The sequence below is a fragment of the Zootermopsis nevadensis genome, unplaced genomic scaffold (genome assembly GCF_977971745.1).
Source record: "Zootermopsis nevadensis isolate Lab colony 2312 unplaced genomic scaffold, Znev_1.0 Znev_ptg000015l, whole genome shotgun sequence".
In the NCBI taxonomy this organism is placed as follows: domain Eukaryota; kingdom Metazoa; phylum Arthropoda; class Insecta; order Blattodea; family Termopsidae; genus Zootermopsis; species Zootermopsis nevadensis.
In genome coordinates, this window is record NW_028259147.1 from 6,088,430 (window position 1) to 6,112,649 (window position 24,220).

Consider the following 24,220-nt stretch of genomic DNA (forward strand, 5'->3'; position numbering starts at 1 on the left):
CTGTCCTCCAACAAATTTCAGGTCATGCCTCCTATTTTATAAATTTATCTAATTAGTTTTATTTTACAAGAGCATAAACCCTAGTCAAATACTACTTAATTTTAAACAATATGCTTTATTTAGCGCGAGTCTTGGGACAAAGACCGACATTTACATTTACCAGCTACTCAAATTTCCTACATCTTTCGTCTCGTCTCAGCTAACAGTCTTCATAGTCACAAACAATGGCCACGATGAAAACAAATTTTGTGACGACTAAATTCACGCTGCTCCAAGTAGTTAGACCTCCAATTTTCAGCCCCTGTCCATTTTATGAACACGGGTTAAAGCAGGGGACATTCAGTGCGACGCCATGATCTCAAATGGTGTTTATAATTTCACAACAGCAAAGAATCAGCATGCCGAGTAATCGTGCGAAATGCACAAAAGTTATAAAAAGGAACGGCCATAAAAGAACTTCATATAACACACAGAAAAACGTGTACATTAATGATAAAAAGAGCGAAGTGTTACTTTTTTTAGGTAGGGACGGATGAGGAGGGGTGTGGGAGTGCTTTATCAAAACCATTTATCACAAAGATAGCAAAACCAACACACATATTAGACACGTTTATATGAGTGATGGCGGTTAGGCTTTGTATGCTCCCACTGTTTGTACTGCGGCTTCAATAGCAAACTATATTCACGCAAAATTAACTCCTTGAATGTAAATCGACTGGAATGTTACATTCTGACTCGTTTTGTTTCGATTTAATCTCGCTGATAAACTTGTGTTGATTCGTGTTTTAAAACTTATACAATGCTTATGATATGTCCACAATTCGCTGACATGTGAGGAATGAATGTATGTTTTGCAACAAAAGTCACACAATGTGGGGGAAAGATGGTCTTTCGTACATAAAGTTATCTATTTTGGACTATTACGATACGATAAGTCAGGTATAGAGTAACAAGAAAATAAATCCCTACGCTAAATATTTAAAATTATGATTGGACCTTGTCCATCGTCTAAATAAAACAAAAATATTTCGGAAGCTGAATTATGCTTCCTGAAGACGGAAGCAGAATCTAGCTTCTGAAACGTTGTAGTTTTTATAATGTTATAATTTACACAATGGACGAAGCCCAAAATGACAATTTTACGTATTATAACGCACCATAATCAAGAAACTTTTAACCCACATTACACACTCCACAGCTATGATATCCCTGTTACGTGTTCATTTCATGAAATCTGATCAAAGAACGCACAAAAACTGTAGACAAATAAATGCAGAGGGACGTAACGCTGATTTCCTTGCATCAGAGCCTAATGAAAAACTGGGATTTTTCATTAGATGTCCGTGTGTAATCCCCTTAATAACATATGATACAATTCACAGACTTTTATGAAACATGTTATGACCATTATGTCACACTCTACTCTCGTAATTTCTAATTTAATATCGGGAATAATTTCAACATAGTGCGCAGGCAAAGTTTTGAAGTGGGAGGGGCAGTAAAGCCACTTCATGTAGGGTTCTGAAGTACTGTGAGACACGATGTTCAAAAAATATATAACTTCCAATAAGGTATTCTTGTACAGTATAAAACAACATGGTGGCAGCGCGAAGTCTACATTCATTCCGCTTTGTATATTATGGTGACAACTAATGGATCCATTAGAATTACGCATGTGGAATTCTATACGAAGGCAGGTTACAAACACAATTACGGGTAATTCCATTTGAAATATTCTTTACATGTAAGATTACAGGTTATCACGGCGGTAAGTGTGAAGATGACTGTCTTCTGGAATGTCGTGTCGGGAAATTTAATATAGTCAGAATCTGGAGCAGACGAGAGTATGAACAGACCTGAATCTCTCGATTTTATGGTTATTAACCTACAGTTGTTGTTAACCTCACCATACAAACTTAAGTGCACTTGACTGAAAGGAGACTTTAAGATCCTGCCGTAACTTCTTATACTCAAGCATTTTATTTCAGTGGACAATTTGTCCAAGAAAGTCTTGAATTTCTTTCACATAAAAACGTAACTATGCAAAGCTTAAGATAAAATACATATTTAAACGTAAAAATACCAGTTCTAAAATTAAATTCGCTGACTGCATATACGCGAAACATAAGGCCTAAACTGTTTAGTCAAGAAAAATTCGTTTCCTTAGTACCGGAAGAGGCCAAAGCAAACGTACATGAGTCTGACGAAATATTCTACTTAAGTAAGAGTTATTCAGGAGTAAATATGGAAACAGTGGAATTTGCTACCAAGTTTGGGAAAATAACGAATGGAAGAGCCATATGTCGTTTTTGAGAAACGGGCCACACCTCCATTTATTTATGCTGTCATGAGCTCGGATTATACAGCGTCGAATATAAGGAAGATCTTTTGACTAATAAATTGGAAAGGATGTGTAATAAAGCAGTCGTGGCCTAATTTACGACACTATCCAGGCATTTTCCTAGAGGCACTGCAAGAAACCATGAATACCTCAGGAAGATTTGAACCAGGGACCTCCAGAATACGAAGAATAACTAAGCACTCAGCCGAAATATTCAGTACGTTTTGAAAGAAACGAATTAACTCATTAACACAAGATCTAAAGATCAACAGAAGTGTTTTTTTTTGTCAAAAAATGAGGCAAACCTTAAAAGTTACTCAAAAGAAGAATAATGCGAATAATTTATTACAAGGGGAAGAGTTAATGTAAGTGAATAAGAAGATGCTGGAAGGCATACAAAGAGAAAGGACAAGAACAAAAACGCACGAAAAGAGAAAGGTCAAAGGCATTCCGTACTTTATCAAAAAACTTTCTTCCGAAGTGAAATGAGTTTGGCCCCAAAATGGAGCCGTAATTTTTTTATTTATTGTATTAAGTTGAAGTTAAAAGCAAGAAAGCGGGACAAGAAAGAATCCAAACACATTTCTAGGTTGGCTTCGTATCTTCAAAAATCTTCGAAACGACGGAAAGACGGATGCGCGAAGAAAAACGCTACAGAAATTTGGTGCACAGTCTACACGGAGCCAGCCTCTACCTCCTCACTTTGTAACGAATATCTGCACCTCACAAACCATGAGTACGTCAAGAGCGTGTCATAATTAATGAATTTCGATTTTAGGAAAATACGTCTTTAGCGTCAGAACGTAAATAAATAACTAACAGTACCGCTTTCTGAAAACAAATGTAGGTTAATCATTTATTTATTCTATTTCATGTGAGCGGATATAACTGACCACTTCTCAAACACATTATTTTTATATGAGCTATATATAGTTCGTCCCTTCTCTCTGTAAAACAGAATATTAGTAAAATGTTTAGATATATCTTATTTACACAAATATTGTGGGCAGTGGAGTCATACTCTTAAAAATAGCAAGCCGATGCACGATATAGGCACAATTTAACCTTCCGTCTAACCGTGGATCGAAAGCAAAATAAAATATCGGCTTCATCAGAACTGTTTGCTTTTATATATTTTTTTTAATTTTATGGTCGTGGGTGCGGTGGAGAGGAATGGAAATAAAGAGACGGCATACAATAAACCAACGAACGAGCACAACGAACACACAATGACGCACGCACGCACACACGAAGCAAATTAGTAAGTGAGCAAAATTTGTAATACTGTGAAACTACAGATTGATATTCACTTAATATCAATATCTAGTACACAAACGTCCTCGAGAAACTGGTAATCAGCTGATCAGAAGAATACCAGAAGGACTATTATCATGGTAACAAAAATCAAAAATTCATCAGTACTCTGTTCACGTCACCTCAATGCATATCACCACGATAAATATTAATTATATTATTTTTTTTATTTAGTGTTCTGTCTGACGACAGGTCCATATGAACAGGATCCTTCCATCCTTTTCTCGGACTGGGACCTGTTCATATACGTTCTTGGCAGATGATCCAGAAGTGGTTTGCCATTGCCTTCTTCTGTGTGTGAATGGAGTAATTGTTGGGATGCCACGGAGAAACCGGGGAAGCCCCCGGAGGAAAACGCCGTGTTGCCTAGACCACGGCCTTGCCCAACACAAGTTATAAATTCGGGCACCGTCGGGAATCGAACCCGAGACCCCAGGATTACAAGGCCAACGTTCTAACCGCTAGACCACCGCGGCTATCATTAATTATATATGTGCTCATATTTATTAAGTAATCTCTTCCCATTGGACTTTCAAAAAATTATATACATTTCTTGTCTTTCCTATTAATACAATGCCAGTAACTAACAAACTAAATACGTGGCGCTGGGACATCCTTCAACTGTTTATAGAAAATCGTTCAGTCACTTCTTACAAACTCAAAAATAAAAGTAAATAAGTTATCTGTACGCTTTATTGGCACTGCGCGAAGATGTATGGGGGAGTGGAGGTACAGCTGCATGCAATCTTATCCTTGGTACTAGAACTTCATAACGCAGTCGTTTTACGCCATGGGAAGGACCCCAAGTACCCCCTGGTGAGGCTTCATACACTGGGAGCTGTAAGCCGACCTCTGACCAAGGAGACAAGGATTCAATCCGAGCACGAGTCATATCAAGTCTGTGATGCACAAAATGTTATACAGAATTTGCGGCGAGTGAAAATTGAATTCACACAATGTTTTTAATTCACTGAATTGCCGTGATATGCAAGTGGCGCTGGGATTGAAAGCATTTCCTATTATGGAACACGCCCAACATTTTATCTTTAAAAATTGAACACCAGTTCCACACGTCCCAACAAGAATATTTAAAATTCTATGAGCAGTTTCTGAAAGTGAGAACAAATTTAAACAGAGCTAACGCCTTTAGCACTCGGATTAGATTACATGGCATACATCGATATCTGAGCAAAACTGAACCACACATCTTCTGGATCGTCTAATCATACACAAACCCAGGACTTTACTAAATTACGCATTCTCCACCAGACTGTTAAGAACTGATTAAGGAAGAACTACATTTGAAAAAAAAAAATCTTGGAATTTAAGCCAATTTTTGATAATTGATTAGTAATAATAAAAGTATTTTTAACGATGGTGTCTTCATGAATGTGACGCAGTGCAGTTTTGTATTTGCTAACCCCCGCTGATTCGGTGAAATGCTTCTGTATCACGAACAAGGTTGGGTTTCATGCGTGGTAAGTCTTCACCCCGTTCTACAGCAACGGAAAGAAAAACTAACTTACAAAAATATGGGCGAAACCTGTTTCCCCGCTGTGTTAGTGACGAAATAAAAAAGGCATAATCCTAGAGATTTTTGCTAATTCACACCTGGGTACAGAATCAAATTAACTCCATGCTTCTGATATGCCTAGAAATTATATATTCTAAACAGAAAGGCAGAAGACAATGCCGAGGAATTACAAAAAACAATAAATTTTCTACCAAATGTGCGTGTTACTAACAGAGAACGGGAAAGTAGTTTATCCACAAAATCCCTCAGTCGCCAGAAAGGGCAACAACTTTGCACAAGTTTCACAGTATTACAAAGGTTTTCTCTTACAAAACATAAAGAAAGTGGTCAGACGAAGAACATGACTGGCGTTAGTAGCAGAGTAGGGCTTACCTGAGAGTGCTTGTGTTAACAGCGGGGTGTTATTGTTCGGGGTCAGCTGCCCGTTTGTTAGGTCCACTGGAAGCACACAGAACAAGCAAAACAAGTCTTATTAGCAATAAGATCACAGTTGTCAATCGGAACTAAAGCAAATGCATGGACACCACAGGAAAATAGATCACAACAGCTGTTCTCAAGTCGTCATCCGCCAGGCTTGTCCATTTTGTTGTTTATAGGTTCTCTGAAGGCATTCCCTTAACACAAGGACGACTGGTTGTTAAGAAAAATCCATGTTTATTTTGGGTAGTAATTTAACCTATGCCCTTGCAGTATTAACACAAACAACGCTGAATACTGAGAGGAAAGAAAATACGGAAACATTTTAATTCAAACACGATGACGTAATGACAGGATGAGATTTGGTTTAAATATCAAAATCATGTTACATCAAAGGCAAACCAATACAAAACGATTACAGAATACTATATCATTACAAAAGTGGAATTTATTGTGAATATAAAATACCATTAAAATAGAACACTACTTATTTATATTTTAAACAATATAAATTTGGATATATAAACGCTTAATAAAGAAGTAAATTTCCAACTCGATTCAAGGCCAGAACGTTTTGTACAATTCTTAATTTCTAATACTGTTACAAGTTATTATGCCACAAAACATAAGAAGAAAAATGAATATCGACGTCCGTGCTTGAGAACGACTGGTCAACGGATAAAGGATCAGTTAAAACAGAAATTGGATAAGAATTTAATACAACAAGTACACTATCCAGGAAAGGTGTCTGGAACAACATAAAAGAAAAAAAAAATATAGGACGAACTGACATTTATCTTGAATCATTGTAATCACTTTTAGAAAGATCGAAATATTATCGATTCGGGCAGTTCGATAAGCTGCATTAGCTATCTAACGCGTTAAGTTCGGAAAAGTTAGAAATAATTTATCAGTGAATCACGAGGATTTATGGCAATGGTTTTTAAGGCTTTGTGTTTGAAGGAAAATTTATAACATATAAATGAAAAATAATTCTATACATAATATTCTACATTAACCAGCGAGAGGTCAAATACCGGAACTATATTTGGACGCTGTAGCAGGAAGTCACTGAATCCGCCAAGAGCTGGATATCTTTCAGAAGAAGTAAGTAGTTTGCTGATAAAACCAGATGTGCACTATATGCGGAATTTCTACTTCCCTTTAATGTCTTATTCAGCGAGAGTATGTATGCAAAATCGAGGGGACAGACGGGTAGCGGGGCCCGCATGGGGGGAGGGGGGGTGAACAAACGGTGTGACGTGTGTGGTTTTCAACTCAACCTCCCTAACAGTAAAGGCAATTTAGGAAACTGTCATAAAACGTACTGGATTATAAAACACTAACGGATTTTTAACTAGTTCACGGTTAACTTATAACCATAAATTGTAAAGGACACGGGAACGATACAATAATTATTAGATGTATTCATATACAATGATTTAACTTCTAACTTGAATTCCAAAATGCATAAGTAACACAAAATGAAGAAGTGAAATAAAATCATGTATCAGCCTGCATGTTGTGTCCCCAAAATCAATTTATATGTGTATTTTGTACTAAAAGTTGCAGGACGATTTTAATTTTGGTTCGTATCGGTCCAATATACCCCTAATTTACATGAGGCTCAACTCGGAATTTATACAGTTTATGAACAAGAAAACAGGGCATAGCGATTAAATATTATGAGTCCACTTTAATATGAAACATTTTCGACGTGTTGCACATTTAAGGGAATCCAAGAAAATTAATGTACCACGAATGCTGTGACCAATAACTCTGTCAGCGAAAGATTTAATGGACTTATAAACCGTTGAAGAATATTTACTATTGAGTAACAGTACTGTGACATTTAAATTTGTATCTGTAATTAATTAACTTCAACAAAATTTGGAAACGTAAAACAGCAAAAACGTATTTTGGAAATTAAGCAGTACTGAAGAACATAATTTGTATCTGTAATTAATTAACATTTGAAAATTTAGAACAGTAAGAAACGTATTTTGGAAATGAAGTACGGGCATATGTTCAAGCTGTAACATAATTTACACCGTCATAAATTCGTAACAAAATACTCCAATTAGATTTGTAGACTATACATAGGGTATATTAATAAGGTGGTTTTTACAGTTTCTTGGAATATCATAAAAGATTAGAAAGTTACTCTCAGCTGTACAACTGACTCATTCTCTTGGCTGCTTACAAAGCAATGAAAGCAAGGGATTATCTTGCTGGAATACACAATATTATTGTGGTAATAAATTTTGAAAACAATATTTAGGCATGGACGGTAATGCTAGAGACGACAACATTCTTTCTAGACTATATAATTCCTTTTTTAAGTTCCATAATACCGAAATACTTCCAGGGAAGTGCCCGCGCACATACAACGAAGTTGCTCCTGAGGGACAAAGGATGGGAGGAAATTTCTCGAACATTCTCCTGTTGACTCCTTCAGCCTGCTTTACACCTCATCGTCTCAACGACCAAAGTTCGAGGGAGAGAGATAGCTGAGCGGTACATTGCCTTTTTTATTTATTTCTTTTGCTCATGGAAGAAGTAGAATAAAGGGGTTGAGGGGAAAACAAAATGGAGGTCTTCTGATCTCAGACACAAATCAAAATTGGAATTAAGTTTCTTCTCAGAAGTAGCAACAGAAAAGGCATTCTACAGTCAATTTTGGACCTATCTCTTGAAAGGAAGTTCCACAAAGAGTCAAAAACAGACAACAAATTTCATACTAACAGAGTACAAAATAATATCTTGTAGCACGAAACGTACTAAAATATTTTTGCATTTACTCATTTTAAAATTCAACGGCCGTTTTAGACTCGCATTAAGAAACCACGAGCTACGTTTTCCTCCATTCGTTTTATAACAGACTGTGAGAAAATGGGACTGAATATCTTCAACAAACTATAATAATCTCTTCAGGAATCAACTTTAAAGTAACAGAATATGTATATCCCAATAACTGTGGCGCTACGAACCCTCTTCAGCTAATACAGTGTTGTAAAATGGTTAAATAACAAATTACTAATTATATTATCTATTTAGACACATTCATTAAAAAAAGCGATACCATATGACAGAACAGCAAACAGAGTTGGGCTGTATAGTCTTCCTGTCCCTTTGCACGATGCAAACAAAGAGAAACAATGTAGGGAGACCATGTTTGTCCGTCAGTTCGTCCACAATTTTCATCACCAAAACAACTCACCGGATTCTGATACAATCTACTATAGCAATTCTACACAACAGTTGTCGGAAGAATTACATAACGCTAATGAAACATTTTTAACATTATTAATATCTGTAAAAGTAAATTACGAAAACAATGTTGCGTTCGGGAACAAGGATTCACAATTTCCTGCGAGTAAATCCACACGATCTGAATTAAAGAAGTGTCGTTAACAGTTTAGGGTCATTTAACTACAAAACGTTTCCGGTACAAACGTATTAATCACCTTGACGTTTCAAACAAGTGAGAACGTGGCATCATCTCGAACATGCGAGTCCTTGTGAAAGGCTACTTTAAAGATAGTCAAAACGTATATTTACTGCGAACAGAATCGTCTCGAAACGCTTTTGATAACAATCAATAATCCTGTATTGTATTTTTAATACTACTCTCGAACCAAAGTAAATATTACGATGATTACACTGAAAAGTGTGATGCTGATAATAAATCACAACTCTCAAAACCATTTGCGATTTCTCGGATCCAACGTTCCACTCACTTAAAAAATCATAGATTCTGATCAGATGAAGTTTTGAAATTCAAGACGACCTTCCGAGGAAAATATTTTTATAAGTACCGAGAAGACGTCACATTGAGACTCTTCTTACTCACGAAGGTACAGAAAAGAATGTAGAACCCCCCCTGCAAAACTATTTTCAACGTACGAAAAAGGTATAAACGTTCGACGTGTCGAATGTTCTAACTCATCCTGCTCCAAACATGACGAGCAAGTCAAAACATAAACGGACTGTCATGGACAACGCTAAATTGCGATGCGAAGTGACAAAACGTACGGAAATGTTTATTGCTTGGACAAGATTAAATAATCAGGAAATTCTACAGTAAAAATAGACAGCTGTGTTGACGTACTGCAAGAAGAAACTACTTCCAGCTGCAACCAATATGGTGGAATAACATCATCTGATCTTTGAGCGCATGTAATTTTCATAATTTCGAAGTGACGTAATACGAATTTTTCAAGTATATATTTTAATATATCCCCGGCGCTGTGGACTCGTTTCTGCCAAAACATATTAACATATTTTAACGAATCTTATGGAATTCGTAAGGCTTTCAAAGTCATTTAAACTGTTCTCGGTAGAAACGTGCAATTTACAGTCCAGTGGCAAACGAGCACAAGAGGACATACAAAGAATGAGAAAAGTTCGACAGTCCGGTGACGTACCTGTAACATATGCTTTGACCCCGTGATCTTCTCCACCCGGGGTGTACAGTTCCGAACGCAACATCATTTGCTGATGATGATTAGTTCGCGGCGGGGCTGAAGTAGCATTACTTTGCTTACGTTGCGTGACGTTGTGTGTCGTGCGATATATCGAGGCGTGCGGGTCGGAATGGTGACGATGCAGTGGGGAGCCGTTTACTGTCTGCTCAGGCCGGGCTGTAACCTGAGGATGGGGCTGATGAGTCGCTGTTGCTGCTACTGGCACGTAGTCGTAGTACGTGCTGCCACGTTCCGGGCCACTGGCGGTCGGAGTACCCGGGGTTGTACCGGATGCGGCAGCGGTGGGATTAGGGAAGTAACTGTAGCCGGGGAATCCTGCGAAAGGACGCACCGAAAATCCAAGAAAACCGTCAGAGAAGAAATGTATAAAGAATCGCGACCAAGGCTCTTCACCAGCAAAGCTTTGGAAATCAAAAATTAACCGTTCCAAACCAGAAAGATCGACTGCCTCAGCGCTGTGGTACTGTGTCACATTTGCACCAAAAGCGAATCAAAAGTTGTTTAAAAGCGAAGTCTGAAGAGAAAATAGCAGCTTGTACTTTTACACACCACGATCTGAACACAAAATTGAGGTAAATTTCTAGAAATTTAGATACCGTAGCGATGTGACATGCTTCACCCGGCTTTCAAACTACAGACACAAAAATACGATTTAGACTCCAGTGATTTCATTCAGTAACAACATAAATACACCATCCCGATTTACTATCAAGCACATGTGACTTTGGAAGGAAAGTATTACTTGTTGTCAATAGTGTCTTAGAGATTTGGACAATCTGTTAATGTTGTTAGTAATGCCTAGCGAAGTAGTGTGAACTCCGAAGTGGGCTCAAATTTGGTATTCACGAGGGAAGGGATAGGTAATTCTGCCGGTCCCAGGCCACACGTTACAACCCTTCACCGTCACCAACACCACGCCAAAACGTCTGTCCGTCTGTCTATCAGCTCAGCAGCAGCAACAGTAGACCAGCATGCAGCAGCCACCACGCCCGAAACGTCGAACTGCCGCGAGCAGTATGTTATATTTTGATCTAATTACAAGTGTTGACCGTGCCTTTTGTTCTGAACAAAGAAAGCACAAAATCTACAAATCGCAGACAATTTTTATGGCAGCCAAAACAAGAAAAACAACACAGACCAGCCAACGACCCAAGAGACACAAACTAGTGATTCTGATTGTTATTGAAATGCTTTCATAAAGTACGTAGAATCCGCTTATAGACGCACAAAGACTGTGGCTTGCATTTTATAAGCGGATTCATTACGTCATGCTAAAGAAATATTCTCCAAAACCGAGGAGAAACAAGAACGTGGATGGGGGAGGATATACTAAGCACAGTTCCCGCCAACACCGAATGCATTTCATAACAAAACGCTCATCTCTTAATGAAAGATGTTTTTTACTTCAGAATTCACTAGAGAAAGCCGATTCAACTCTACCACGATACTGATAACAAAATATTCTACATATAAAAGCACAAATTAAATTAAAGAAGCCATGCAAATCGACCTGAAATTGGTAACAATCACAGATAATGGTTTCGATTCCGCCATTAAGCATGCCTCTCAGATATCTGATCATTCCTTACTGTATGTTTGGATGTCTCTACTGTCCCTTATGCTACTCTACGACTAAATTCCTATACTGATCCACCTAACCACCTGCAGGTTATCATAACAGGTACAACTTAGTTTCGATACAAGAACACGTGTTCGTACACATGTTAGTAAAATGCACATCTCTGCAATGCAAAGCGAATAATGGTTAGAAATCACCTCCCAATTTCCAAGAACGCACAACGGATTTATGTTAGTAGTGTCAGTTGGTTAAGTAATGTTTAACAAATAACCTCTGTTTACTTTGAGAACCAATAGGAATATACGAGGTGTTTGATGTGCTATTAAAAAATTACGTTTAAAAAATCGATGCGCGTGATAAGATCGAATATAACCAAAACATTACGCGCTATGAAGCAAACATGACTAATATTCTAAAGAAAAGAAAACAAGAGCATGTCGAAACAAAAACACTACAGAAATTAAGGAAGCAATCTTAAAGGAACTTGCCAATTACGGTAAGTTGCAATTACACTCAGCTACAAAACGTTTAATTGTAATATCGGCCGATAGAAATGCTAGCAGACAAATTAATGGCTGGTGACGTTACCATAAGGCATATTGTCCTTACAACAATAACACGTCCCACTGCTAATTTTCTCCAGGAATGTTAGATATTATAGATTATTAGCCAACAATATAAAGTAACGAGTGTTTCGTGTTGTCGAAATGAAAACATAAATTACAATACAAAAATTAATTTTGACGTACCAGTAGCATAAATACTTTAATTTGAATTTATAACAAATGCTGACATCTAAAATAAAGTTGATTTAAATGTGTGTATCATTTCGACACAAGTTCACGATGTAGGATCGTTAGCAAGAAATCGGTAGTTACACTAATGACAATCTCGTAACACACAACGACATTCCACTCTAAGTCACTTCATTGCATATCGGCCAATATTATAACTGTACACTGTGCTAGTGGTAAGATAAGCTAAGGTAAGCAAGCATGCTAGTGGTAAGGTGAGGTAAGCAAGCATGCTAGTGGTAAGATAAGATATGGTAGGCATGCACGCTAGTGGTAAGATAAGCCAAGGTAAGCTAGCGTGCTACTGGTAAGTTAAGCTAATGTAAGCAAGCATGCTAGTGGTAAGGTGAGGTAAGCAAGCATGCTAGTGGTAAGATAAGATATGGTAAGCATGCACGCTAGTGGTAAGATAAGCCAAGGTAAGCTAGCGTGCTACTGGTAAGTTAAGCTAAGGTAAGTATGCGTGCTACACAGAAGCAAACGACACGGTACTTACTTGGGTAAGAGAGATAAGCTGCTTCATTACCTAACTGTGTGAAGATGCTATAAGTGAAAGATGTTTAATAAAGATGTATTCGCACATAATGATCTAGAAAATACCGCAACAAACGACCGATTCTGGGACGTCCACCCGTCCATGTAAAGTTAATCTGCCAATTATGAAACAATATCAGTTGAAATTAGGAATAATAATACTTACACAACATACCTAGTATACCTAAGTTATACATAATTCTTGTGAAAATATTAAATTCGTTTTTTTAAATACACGAATTTTACATGTATTTTCAGTAGATAAAATTAATGACTTTAAAAACAAATTATGTTGAGCGCGGGGAATTTTATTCCGTAAACCAATGATCCTATTGTGTGCCAGGAATTACATTTGTAATGGAGACGGCTACATTTGCAGCTCAAGCCTCGAAGTTACAGAGTAATATGCAATGCACAGATTTAATTTAAAAACCAAATAGCAAATATTTTGCTTGTGCGAGAGTTTGAATACGACCAGAATGCTGAGCGCATCGTGGTGTGGGCTCCCTGGGACCCGGTGTTTGTCGGTGATAAATGGGCGGAAGCTCCCCCTCCCCCGTGCGTGTTCTGGGGCGAGGCATGGCCACCCTACTCCACCCAACACATCCATCAAAATTGAGGGTTCAGGCCCAGTGTTTTACATTCTCTGATTTCGGACCAAGTTTCAAAATTAGTGACGAATGGCGTTTAATTTAGTTTTACATTTCGTTCGTTTTCCACGTCAAAATTTTGCACAAATGATACGGGGATATGTATTTAAAATCAGGTGGTGCGTTAGAAACGTTTCGGGTGGCTCGATGATTATTTAAGGATACGGTATCAACTGCGGACATTTTGTGTCTGAGTACAAGCAGGGATAGCAGAATTCATGGACTATTGCAAAATGAAACTGAAAAAATCGACGGGAAGACAAAAAATAATTTCAGGACAGGAAGTGGTCCAGCAAAAATCTGAACCATCCACCACTAACTGCTGTGCTAACCTATCCGTAACCATGGTCGTAAATTGACTGCGAAAGACAACTTCGAAATGTTTTAACGCAGACAATTTTTGGTGGACTAAGAAAACAACTAATGCTTTACAGAATCTCGAATACGAAGGTCATGAGGGTCTCACCTTAGTTTACACCTTAGAGTATAATTTAATTCTTTGTTGTTCGTATGATATATTTCAATGGGTAGAAAATATTCGCTCCTTCTAGTAAATTTAAAAAAAAGCGCAGGCTATGTTTTTACAGAATCCTAATCTCCAAAACAAGACTAATTTTAAGATTTTTGATAGATTTTCTGCATTTAAGAAATTCTACAGATGCGTGCGTCTAAAGAATATCTAAACGTATTATTTACTGCAGCCCGAAATATTGTAAACCGTAAGCATTGTCATGTGCCTCGGAGGATGTCTAAAATTGTATATTTCTTACGCGTATTCGTAGTATTTTAAAACCTACACCAGGTTCACGTTCTTATAGTGTTTCAAACCTGATACAAAATCCTAAACGTCGAAAAAGGTTTAAAAACTGAACATTTCATCTCCGGACTACATAGCAGCGCGTCATTCTATTTGCAAATTTAAACTGTACTTCATCACTCTGTGTAATTTCCGTTGGTATGTGTTTCAATCCAAGTTACATCATGATGGTAGCTACATACAGAGTTAAAGGAAAATTAAAAATAAAAATAAAAGCATTATTAATGTGAAGTACAAATCAGCTTTTTTGTGCTCCATGAGAAATATTAATATATTAATACCAAATATATTTAAATATTTCGATAAAACGCCACAGTTTTGCATTTTGTAATCCATACATGTATCTGCCGAAAAACGTAAATTTCGTTTCGAATGAATGTAATGGCAGACGTATTTGGATGAGGTAAATTTAAAGACATACAAGGTTATTTTTAGGCATGACGTTTCATTTTACGAAAATGTATGCTATAAGGAGATAATATTCGGAGGGGATCACTGTTATAAATTATTTCATTAACTTCTTTATAAATAGCAATTTAAACTGACTGCATAACATTTTAGAACATACACAAGAAACACGGTGGATAAACACAACATGAAATCGAAATGTGTATTAATATGTACTGAAGGGATGTGGTATAGAAACTTTCCATCCAAAGCTGCTCAGATACATTACTTCACTACGAACAAGCACCACAAAACTCCCTCTAGTGTGCTATAAAAGAAAAACATGAGTTGTTAGTCCAAAATCACTGGATGCTGGAAACTTTGCTGGAGAAGAAATATCAGTTAGTATTACGAGCTTGACTGCATTAGAGAGCTATTGCAGATTATGCCCATCGATGTCATTTAGAAGGAACAACAATTATTAAGACAGAAAAGGAATGACAGTACAAAATTACCACGAATAGTTAATAATAATCAACACTAAAACACGTAGCCTACACTAAAATTACTAAGCACTAAATGCACTAACAAGTACTAAACCAATGCGTTCTACAGAGTAGGTCCCGGGGGAGAAGACCCAAAGAATATGAATGCCCACTTTCGTGAGATCGTAGATATGTCATATATCAAATTTGTTGTATCCAAATACAATCAAGTCTTTCCTAGAAATCTGGCGAAATCTCTATAGTGTTATCCAAACAAATGGCAAATAAGTAATTTATTATTACGCTTTAAATTTAATTTCTACCGCGGGAAACGTAGAAAAATTAACTTCAATAATATTTAAATAATTAATAGCCAGCTTATTAAGCAATGCATAAATAAACCTCGAGAATAGAAATAACATTTGTTGTGAGACACTGTTCCATAATTTTAGAAATGTATTTTCTACTTACATCAACATCTGTGTATATGAAAGGGCTTTGACATGATATGAAATAGAAGTAAATATTCAACACGCTGTCAACGGTTCCTGTTACAATTATTGCATTATGAACCCCAGCACTTGGCTCTATTTTAAGATGAAGAACGAAAAAGAAAAATTTACCCCAAAAATTCTTCCGAAACCACTTTTATTCCCCTTTATATTTTACAAAGGGATATTCTGATAACACAAATACTATGAAGCCTTGATCTATACGTATTTGTCGTTCTTTGATAGACATTAAATAATAACTAAAATGGCTTTTTTATCTTACACCTCAAACATTAGGGATTTTTTTGAACAGAACAAGCGAAAAATAAACGTACTGCGAAGATTCACACCCAGGAACTCTCTTGGTCCATGATATTCTTTTTGCAAGGATTGTTCTAGAGCATTATATTTGTACTCTTTAACTATTTCCATGCTGAGAGTTGGAGCAAAAACACATTCTGATTTATACGCAATTTCAATTCCACTTCAAATTCATTCTGCGTTATACCGATGTTATTAGATTAAGGCATCAAGAGAAATTTTAATTCACATTACGCACACGGAAGATATAAAGAGGTAAATGGCCGGTTTCAAAGCAACTTTTCTCGATGGTAGCATGGAAAGGGTTAAGATATGAGTCAGTTACATTCCACGAGACCTTCTCTTAGACTGCATCACTCTATATGATGACTAAGAAAAACACTTTGTAACTCTAGCATCTAGCTTTACTCCACACTGTTAGACAAATGTACTCTCCACTCATACAATCCACATTCACACACACTACGACTCTAGGTCTACTGACTATGGTTAGCAACACCACCATCTCGCAATGTTATCTTGCTTGGTTATGGGTAGACACTGCTGCAATTTCTAAGTTCGCAAACTTGTGTCTTTCAGTTGTTAGTACAGTCATCAGTCAAATCACAAAGCAGAAATTCTGCTACATTCAGTTAGATAGTTACCACACTGTGACAACGAGCTTCCTAAGCTGTTACGAGTATAAACTCCTAAAAGAAACTCAAATTATTATATAATAAAAAACTCTAAATTTGACAAACTATAGCTGCACAAATCTATACTCTACATTACTGGCCACACTAATATAAAACAACAAAAATATTAATGTAGAGAAAAAATACTCTATGTATCTCCACAAAAATGTCTAGTAACATATTGAATTAAGGAGTTGTCTAACTTTTTTTTGGTTTACTCGCCCCATGCTAGATGGCAGCAGCGACGTTTCTTCTCAGGGTTGCAGAACAGGCGAGGGGCAGCCATTTCGAAACTTCTTCTCCCTTTCATATTGTATTTTGCTTCATTTTCATTCCGTTTTAGCTCATGTCCAACTGATGAATATTTTCTTGTCACTGGGTCGCCCAGGAGAATCCATGACAAGTGCTCTGTATCTTTTCGAATTGTCGTTTGTTGACTGAGCTAACAGTGTACATTTGCCTAGATGTGTGTTTGGCACCAGACAGTGTTCAATGTGGAGGGTAATGTACACAGTTTGTCAACCACAGTCGGATCGGTAAAAAGGCCCTTCCATTTTTAAAGTTAAAAATTACCAGAAGTGACTTAGGAAGTTCCTACCGAATGACCTTGTCCTATAACTTGTCTTTCAACACGAAATTCAGGTATATAAACTATTTTAACTTTATTACTTACCATATTCCAATACGCACAATGTATAATTTATCGTATTTATCGTAAATTAAAACTTTTTATGCAATAAGAAAATACTGATAAATTAATACCGATTTATTGGGATAAGGAAATCTGAAATCTTCAATTAACTTTCCACTTACTCTCGTGCAAGTTAGTGAAAAGTATGGAGGTTTTATTCAGTCCATACGAAGAGCATCTTTGGCTATTTGTTTTGCCCGCAAAGTTGGAACAACCCGAAGACTGACAGCGACACTGCAAGATCATAATTCCCGCGAGAGTTTGCTCATTCCTTGCAAACAGGAAAACTGGACACAATTAGTAACTATTCATCTGACCCATCCATAAGTTAACACACACAGGACAACTATATGGGGAACTACCTTGAACAGGATAGTATATTCTACAATCAACACTGCTAACCTATAACCACACTGCAGGTAATATACAAACAGAAGAGGTCGCCATTTTAAGTTCCTAAGTTATGAAATGAAGAAAATCAGGGGAGGCCAAACAACGGTAAGACAGCTCCTTCTGGTCTATAAGAACAAACGTAATGGGTTTATTATTTCCATTTTCAATCTCAACATCTTTGAGGTAAGTTTACTTGTTCATTACGTCATCTTAAAACTCTGTATCAAGTGCTGAAGTTGTGTTATAGCAAAAGAAATACTGAAGCAAAACCGAGGAGAGCGTAATCAATAATTTTATAATTTAAAGATAAAATATTAAAGATTAAACACAAATACCGACTTGCGTAATTTGACACATTGTTTAATACGTGCAATGAAGAACAATTCAACAACCTCAAAATCAAGCATTTATTCTTTCGGGGGCGAGTCGTTTTCAAAATCGATTAAAAATCGACATTTAGTTGTATACAATATGAAACTGAATACGATTGAAATATTACAGATCTTAAGTCTCAAATTGTTTCATAAATATATGCACTTTGTGAAGAAAAAACTTGCTTCGTGTCAACGAGTATATATGAGGGGATTGTTGAATCCCGTTGCGTACGGCCCTGAAGTGTTTGGCCAACCCTGCAATGTCCAAACCATCTACAGATCGGAGCGGTTCCAACTGTCTAATACAAACACTAGAATTATTCATCTACTGCACTGTAGTGGAAAATATACACACACACACACTCACGCACGCACTGCATATGATGAATACCGAATGTCTGTAAGTCGGTTACAACTTCCTTGTTCCTACGACGAGGGATTCAAGAAAGGAATGTTATCCACTATTTATCTTGTCCTAACATACGAAACACATTATCATCTTTCAATTAAGAGCAGATTTAAAGTACAAGGTGATACGAAATTAACAAAATTTTATGCTCTAAAATTCTGCTAACACGTATTTTGTACAACAAAACACATGTGGTACTGGCGATTAATTAAAGGAAAATATTCTGTGCCCGCATGTCGTAAATTCAGTGAGACAGATCTCACACGCGTCATGCATAAGTTTCACATATCATCTGTCCACAAAACGCACTAGTATGTTCTTGCTAACGCACATCTCAGAACATAAAATAATGGCAGACTTCACACAGCTCAGGACAATTTAACTCATATTATGACTGGACCTGTCGACAGTATCACCGAACGATGGGTATATTTTGTATGTAGACAAATTTAATTTTAAAAGTAGGCCACCAAACTCACAATGAAAGTAGAATATTTTAAAACAAAAGTCCCTCTTCTACAGATTTATTAAAGGAATATCCATTACTGTTTTGTAACCCTCCGCCATAAAATTAAACATTACATCTCGTTACTTACTGATTCCTTACATTTCACACAGATTATGATTTAGATTTGGACATAACAGTTAACATGTTTAACACATACGTGTTAAAATAATAACGTACAAAGAGGAGACATTGCTTTCTAATCTTCCCTCACGAAATCATTAATATCAAGGAGATGTAGGTGGCGAGGATTTGGACATTCACTGCCGACTACGAAGTAAAAAAGTGACAAATGTGTCCGAAACAACAGAAAAACACTTCAGTGGTATCTAAATCTATGGAATGAATACAAGTAGTACGAGTTAAAATAATAAACCTATATATACTCTTCATTGCAGCATACGTCAGCAACACGGGGTCATTCAGGTCGGCTACGTTCGTGCCCAAATTAGGATTGACTATTCCTTTATTTTTAATTAAGTCTGGATTCAAACTTTACATGCTCTCTGTACAGAAACTATTCTATTCTAATGGATAAATCAAAGGATTAATTCGTTCTGAAGTTTGAGGAATCTGACAGCGTCAATGCTATCATTCACACAAAATAAAATGAACATAATATTTAAAAAAAAAACACACACAGTGACGAATAACAGAAAAAAGAAGTGGAAAACATACAACAGAACAAATTAGATAAAATTTTACTAAGCCTGAAGGTCATGTAAGTAAAACTTTTTGGACATAATACACAATAATTAATGTAAGCCACAATAATGCTAAAAAGGGTTGCCTAGTAACTCAGACTGAACGGACAGCAATATGCAAGACGTTTAATCAATCACATCTCGCAAAATATTGCATGGCTTACCAGCCGCTATGTTCGGGGGGAGACATCTGGGGGGTGAAGCACGAACACTGCTCCTCGCCCTACCAATGCCGCAGAAGGCGAATCCTGGGACAGACGGGTTCGTTACGTCATCACATGATTCAGATATCAATTTGATTCTCATTTCATGCTTTGGATTGATTTTAAAAATTCGTGAACACTGAGGAAAATACCGTGTAGTCTGCTAGACGTTTACCAGAGTTCGGGGGTCCTTGCTGCCTCCATCATAATCGCCCTGATGATGGAGACAGCAAATACGGCTGGAACGTTGGCGTTTGTAGACGTCTACGAGACTACACTGCGATACTACCCAGAACACAGCCATCTTCATATATTTTATTTTACAAGTATATTAGTGCTCCTTATCCAGCTGTTCGCTAAACACAGGGGTCACAAAACTTTTCCTCGATATCTAGCTAAATACATAACACAGTCTTTCTTAAGAAGCTGATTGTTACTACTGGAAAATAAATTTCTCGATATTGTGGAGCTAAAACGTTCATTACCGTGTTAACAAATTCTCAATATCAGAAACGATCCTAAGTCTGGACAATCACTTTCCCACCTTCACGTCCTTTGTTCTTATCGGTCCTTAAGCAGGGTGTCTCAAAAAATGTATACACACTACTATTACAATCGTCAGCATTGTGTATACATTTCTTGAGATACTATGTATTCTTTGCTTTATTGAACCACGCTAATAAGAAACGGACAGACGTACAAATTACAACGTTCCTAATTATATAACTGCCTCCATCCTTCTGTTACAGAAATGTAATAAGTCTACAAATAAGCCTGCTTACAGTCGTATTCCTACGTATAAAAACAAACTGTACATCTCCTTAAAACGAATAGGTTGGTAATATGTAGGGGGAAAACAAAACAAGTGGTTAATATATTCAACAGGCAAATTCCGAGTTTTGGATCGTTGAATAATAAAATAGCGTAATCTGCAACTAGGAAACTATGTCCTATGGTGTTTCCTTGCGTTAATGTTTTATGATAAACGTCACTCCATACTTTTACGTTTTACGATAAAATTATTAAGTTGCAGGCTATGAGCCAACAAAAATACTTCCAAATAAACACGCACGCACGCACACACACACACATAAGCAGGAGTTAATTAACTCGTGTGACGTTACAATTCCAGTATAAATAATAGCGAAATTCAAATGTGTTTCCAATTTTTAAGCCGTGTACGCCATGTTTATAAGCGGATTCATAAACGATATTTTCATCTGCGGTTCCGTATATTCCAGTTGCTAAAACCGAAATTTCAAGAAAATTTGTAAATCTTTTAAAAGAACTCGTTTGACTGACAGTCATTTGTCTGAAAAAGCAAACTACTAGAACGCACAGCACGAAGAATAAATATTTTTAAACGCGTTACGAAGCACTGCAGCTACTATACGAAAATCAGACCTACTTCACTTCTCCATAAAGAACAAATCACTATTCTAAACTGGTCACGCAGAAAGCTATAACATTCTAAGGAAGTAATAAGAAATTGTAGCATAGGTTTCAATCCGAAGAGCTATCTTAAACGGCGCACTTATACATAATTCACTTTATATCCAGCTACTTTTCAGGTTGTCCCGTTCTAAAAACACTTTCAATCCTGATTTATAGACAGCACACATCGTTTTACAGCCACACACAAATGTCAACGTATGGCGCTCAGGGGATGCAGAGGAGGAAATCAGCTTCGAAGCACGAAGGACGGGTGCAAATACTTAGAAAACGCCTAATCACTGGCGGAAGACCGACAAGGGGTGGTCCTGCAGCTTCGAGACAAATTAACATAGGTACATATATACATACGACACCTACAATATTCTACAACATAAAGTAACGTAGTGTGCCGTGAGAAAACAAAAAAATATCCAGTGTGCCGACATGGGTAAGACGTTAAGCAACATCGTATTTAGTAATTATATGACGCCAATTCATTAACCACTACTGTGGCAAGTACACAGAAAGCAGACGAATGATTGGCTTCATTGGGGCTAGAACACGGCTGACGTAAATGTTCCGCACGAAGATCTGAAGGCACGATGTTTAATCCTGAAGAGAAAATACAGAAAATCAGAGAGCCCCCAGAGTTACAACTTCAGCAGAAGGCTCTGATATACATGCTGCGGTTGTTCATTACCGTTAGGTTTCAATTTAAAAAAAAGTTCAATGCCGCCATGTCTGCCGCTTTGTAGCATCGGATATGTTCTTACAGCTAAGAACTCGGTAATTATCGCAAACAAGGAACAAGAAGTTGCAGTCGGGAGACACAGTTTTAATCCCCGTCGGCGAAATGCTTTACTTAAGAGACTATCATGCAATTCCACAGCCCCCTAACAGAGCAGGCTAATCTTAAGGGAACGCTTCAAATTTCTATTTCAGAGGTACGCGATTTGAACCCACTCCGAGCTAGTAGCTGTCCTAAATATTTTGTTTTTTCAAAGAATGTCCACGTGGACACCAACATAGTAGATCTACTTTCAAATAGTCCACGCCTGCATCGCTCCAAATCCACCAATAACCACCACAGTAAGTTCTAAGGTTCTCACGGTGTAGAGTACAAAGATGGTTGCCTTCTGGGTTGTTGTTCCGTGTAATCTGGTAGAAGTTTACCAACGTTTCAGAGACACTTGCTGCTTCCATCATCAGGGCAGAAGACAGCCAACTTCAAACGTCACCACCTACCGTTACATCTACTATTAATTTATTTTTCAAGAAACGTAGTTAAATGACCGATGAACTAATCAGTCCACTTATCCCTAAAAAGAAAGTTTCTCTTTGATAATCAATGCGTTCATTTCATGCCTGCATGTTCAGAAGTCAAATACAGGTCCGGAGACCGGCTATCCCGACCAAGGGTTTTTCGCGGGTTCCCGTAGTTCCTCCAAGAAAATACCTTAAACTAGGCCATAAACGCTTCTACACAAATCCTTACTAATTCATTATTAACGGGCACATACTCGACGCTATATAGTCTTAGCCACTGAAAGCGTTAATGAATAAATCACAAACAAACACATCTGTATGAGTAAGAATATTAAGGCTAAAAAATGTACCATTTTTATCTAAATTTTACAGCTCTGATTCGTTTAAAGTGCAATTCAATCAGTGGTAAATAATATATTCTGGAAAGGTCAAAAGGTGAAATCCATGTGTACACGTGTTATGAAGAATAGACCAGGATCCAATGAAACAAATATTTACTTTAATTTTATATACACGAGTTTCCTTTTCGTTAATTTAAAATACATACGTACTCATACATGACCATACCGACGGTTTGAGGGATTAAATACGTCCGCGTTAACGTTGCGTAAACTATTCTTTTTTTAATCGAGAGATTCCAGATCCAAGTTCACGAAGTAGACTAGATAACTCGACTGTTCCTTTGCGTATCTGTCCTGAGTTTCCTTAGGCACATACGATGCTTGTGCCTCCTTCGGCCATTCTCCCTACTACTTTACGTAATAACCAATGTCGCAAGTGTTCATGACCAATGTTTTCTCAGAATAATATCATTAAATCATTATTTTTCGGTATTTGCGTGACAACAAAAGTCCTTAAAGAGCTAATAGTCTAAAACTACGCCTGGCATCTACTGAGACAAAAATTAATTATGAATCAGGGCACATAAACACGAAATACGCACGGAAATGCGACTGCAATGATATGACAGACAATATTCACTATGACAGTAGTCAAATTAATATTCTATAGTGTAGTACGAAAAATAATCGATTTACGTCCCACAAGCTTCATCTTAGGATACAGGGCACGCTACAGAAGTTCAAATAATATCGGCAGAGTCTACAAACAGTACAAGGAATAACTACAGCGCAAAGCATAACCCACAACACCTCTTCATCAGGATACAGGTCAGGTTAGAGCAGTTCAAATTACGCACAAGAAGACTCAGTTAATAGGGGACTACGACGAAGAGTAATGAACATTCTACTGAGCACACCAATGACAAAGAGGCTGTGAACAACGATATTCTGGGTTGTTGCGCTGTGTAGTCTGGTAGATGTTTACCATCATCATCGTCATCAGGATGACGGAGGAAGTATGACCTCTGAAACGTTGGTAAACATCGACCAGACTACACAGCGCAAGAACCCAGAA

The 24,220-nt window shown here is 37.2% G+C and overlaps 1 protein-coding gene across 17 annotated transcripts in view; it reads right to left on the reverse strand.

The window, feature by feature from the left end:
* Rbp6 (RNA-binding protein 6) overlaps positions 1–24,220 on the reverse strand; it is a 686,229-nt gene that overhangs the window by 14,342 nt on the left and 647,667 nt on the right. For 12 of the 17 annotated variants that reach the window (XM_087349142.1, XM_087349139.1, XM_087349138.1 and 9 more), the window contains 2 exons: positions 10,034–10,408; positions 5,562–5,627 (listed from right to left, as the gene is read on the reverse strand). In XM_087349142.1, the coding sequence (XP_087205268.1) occupies positions 5,562–5,627; positions 10,034–10,408 (441 nt within the window). The remainder of the gene's footprint in view (positions 1–5,561; positions 5,628–10,033; positions 10,409–24,220) is intronic. The other 5 variants (XM_087349150.1, XM_087349152.1, XM_087349154.1 and 2 more) reach the window with 2 other exon arrangements.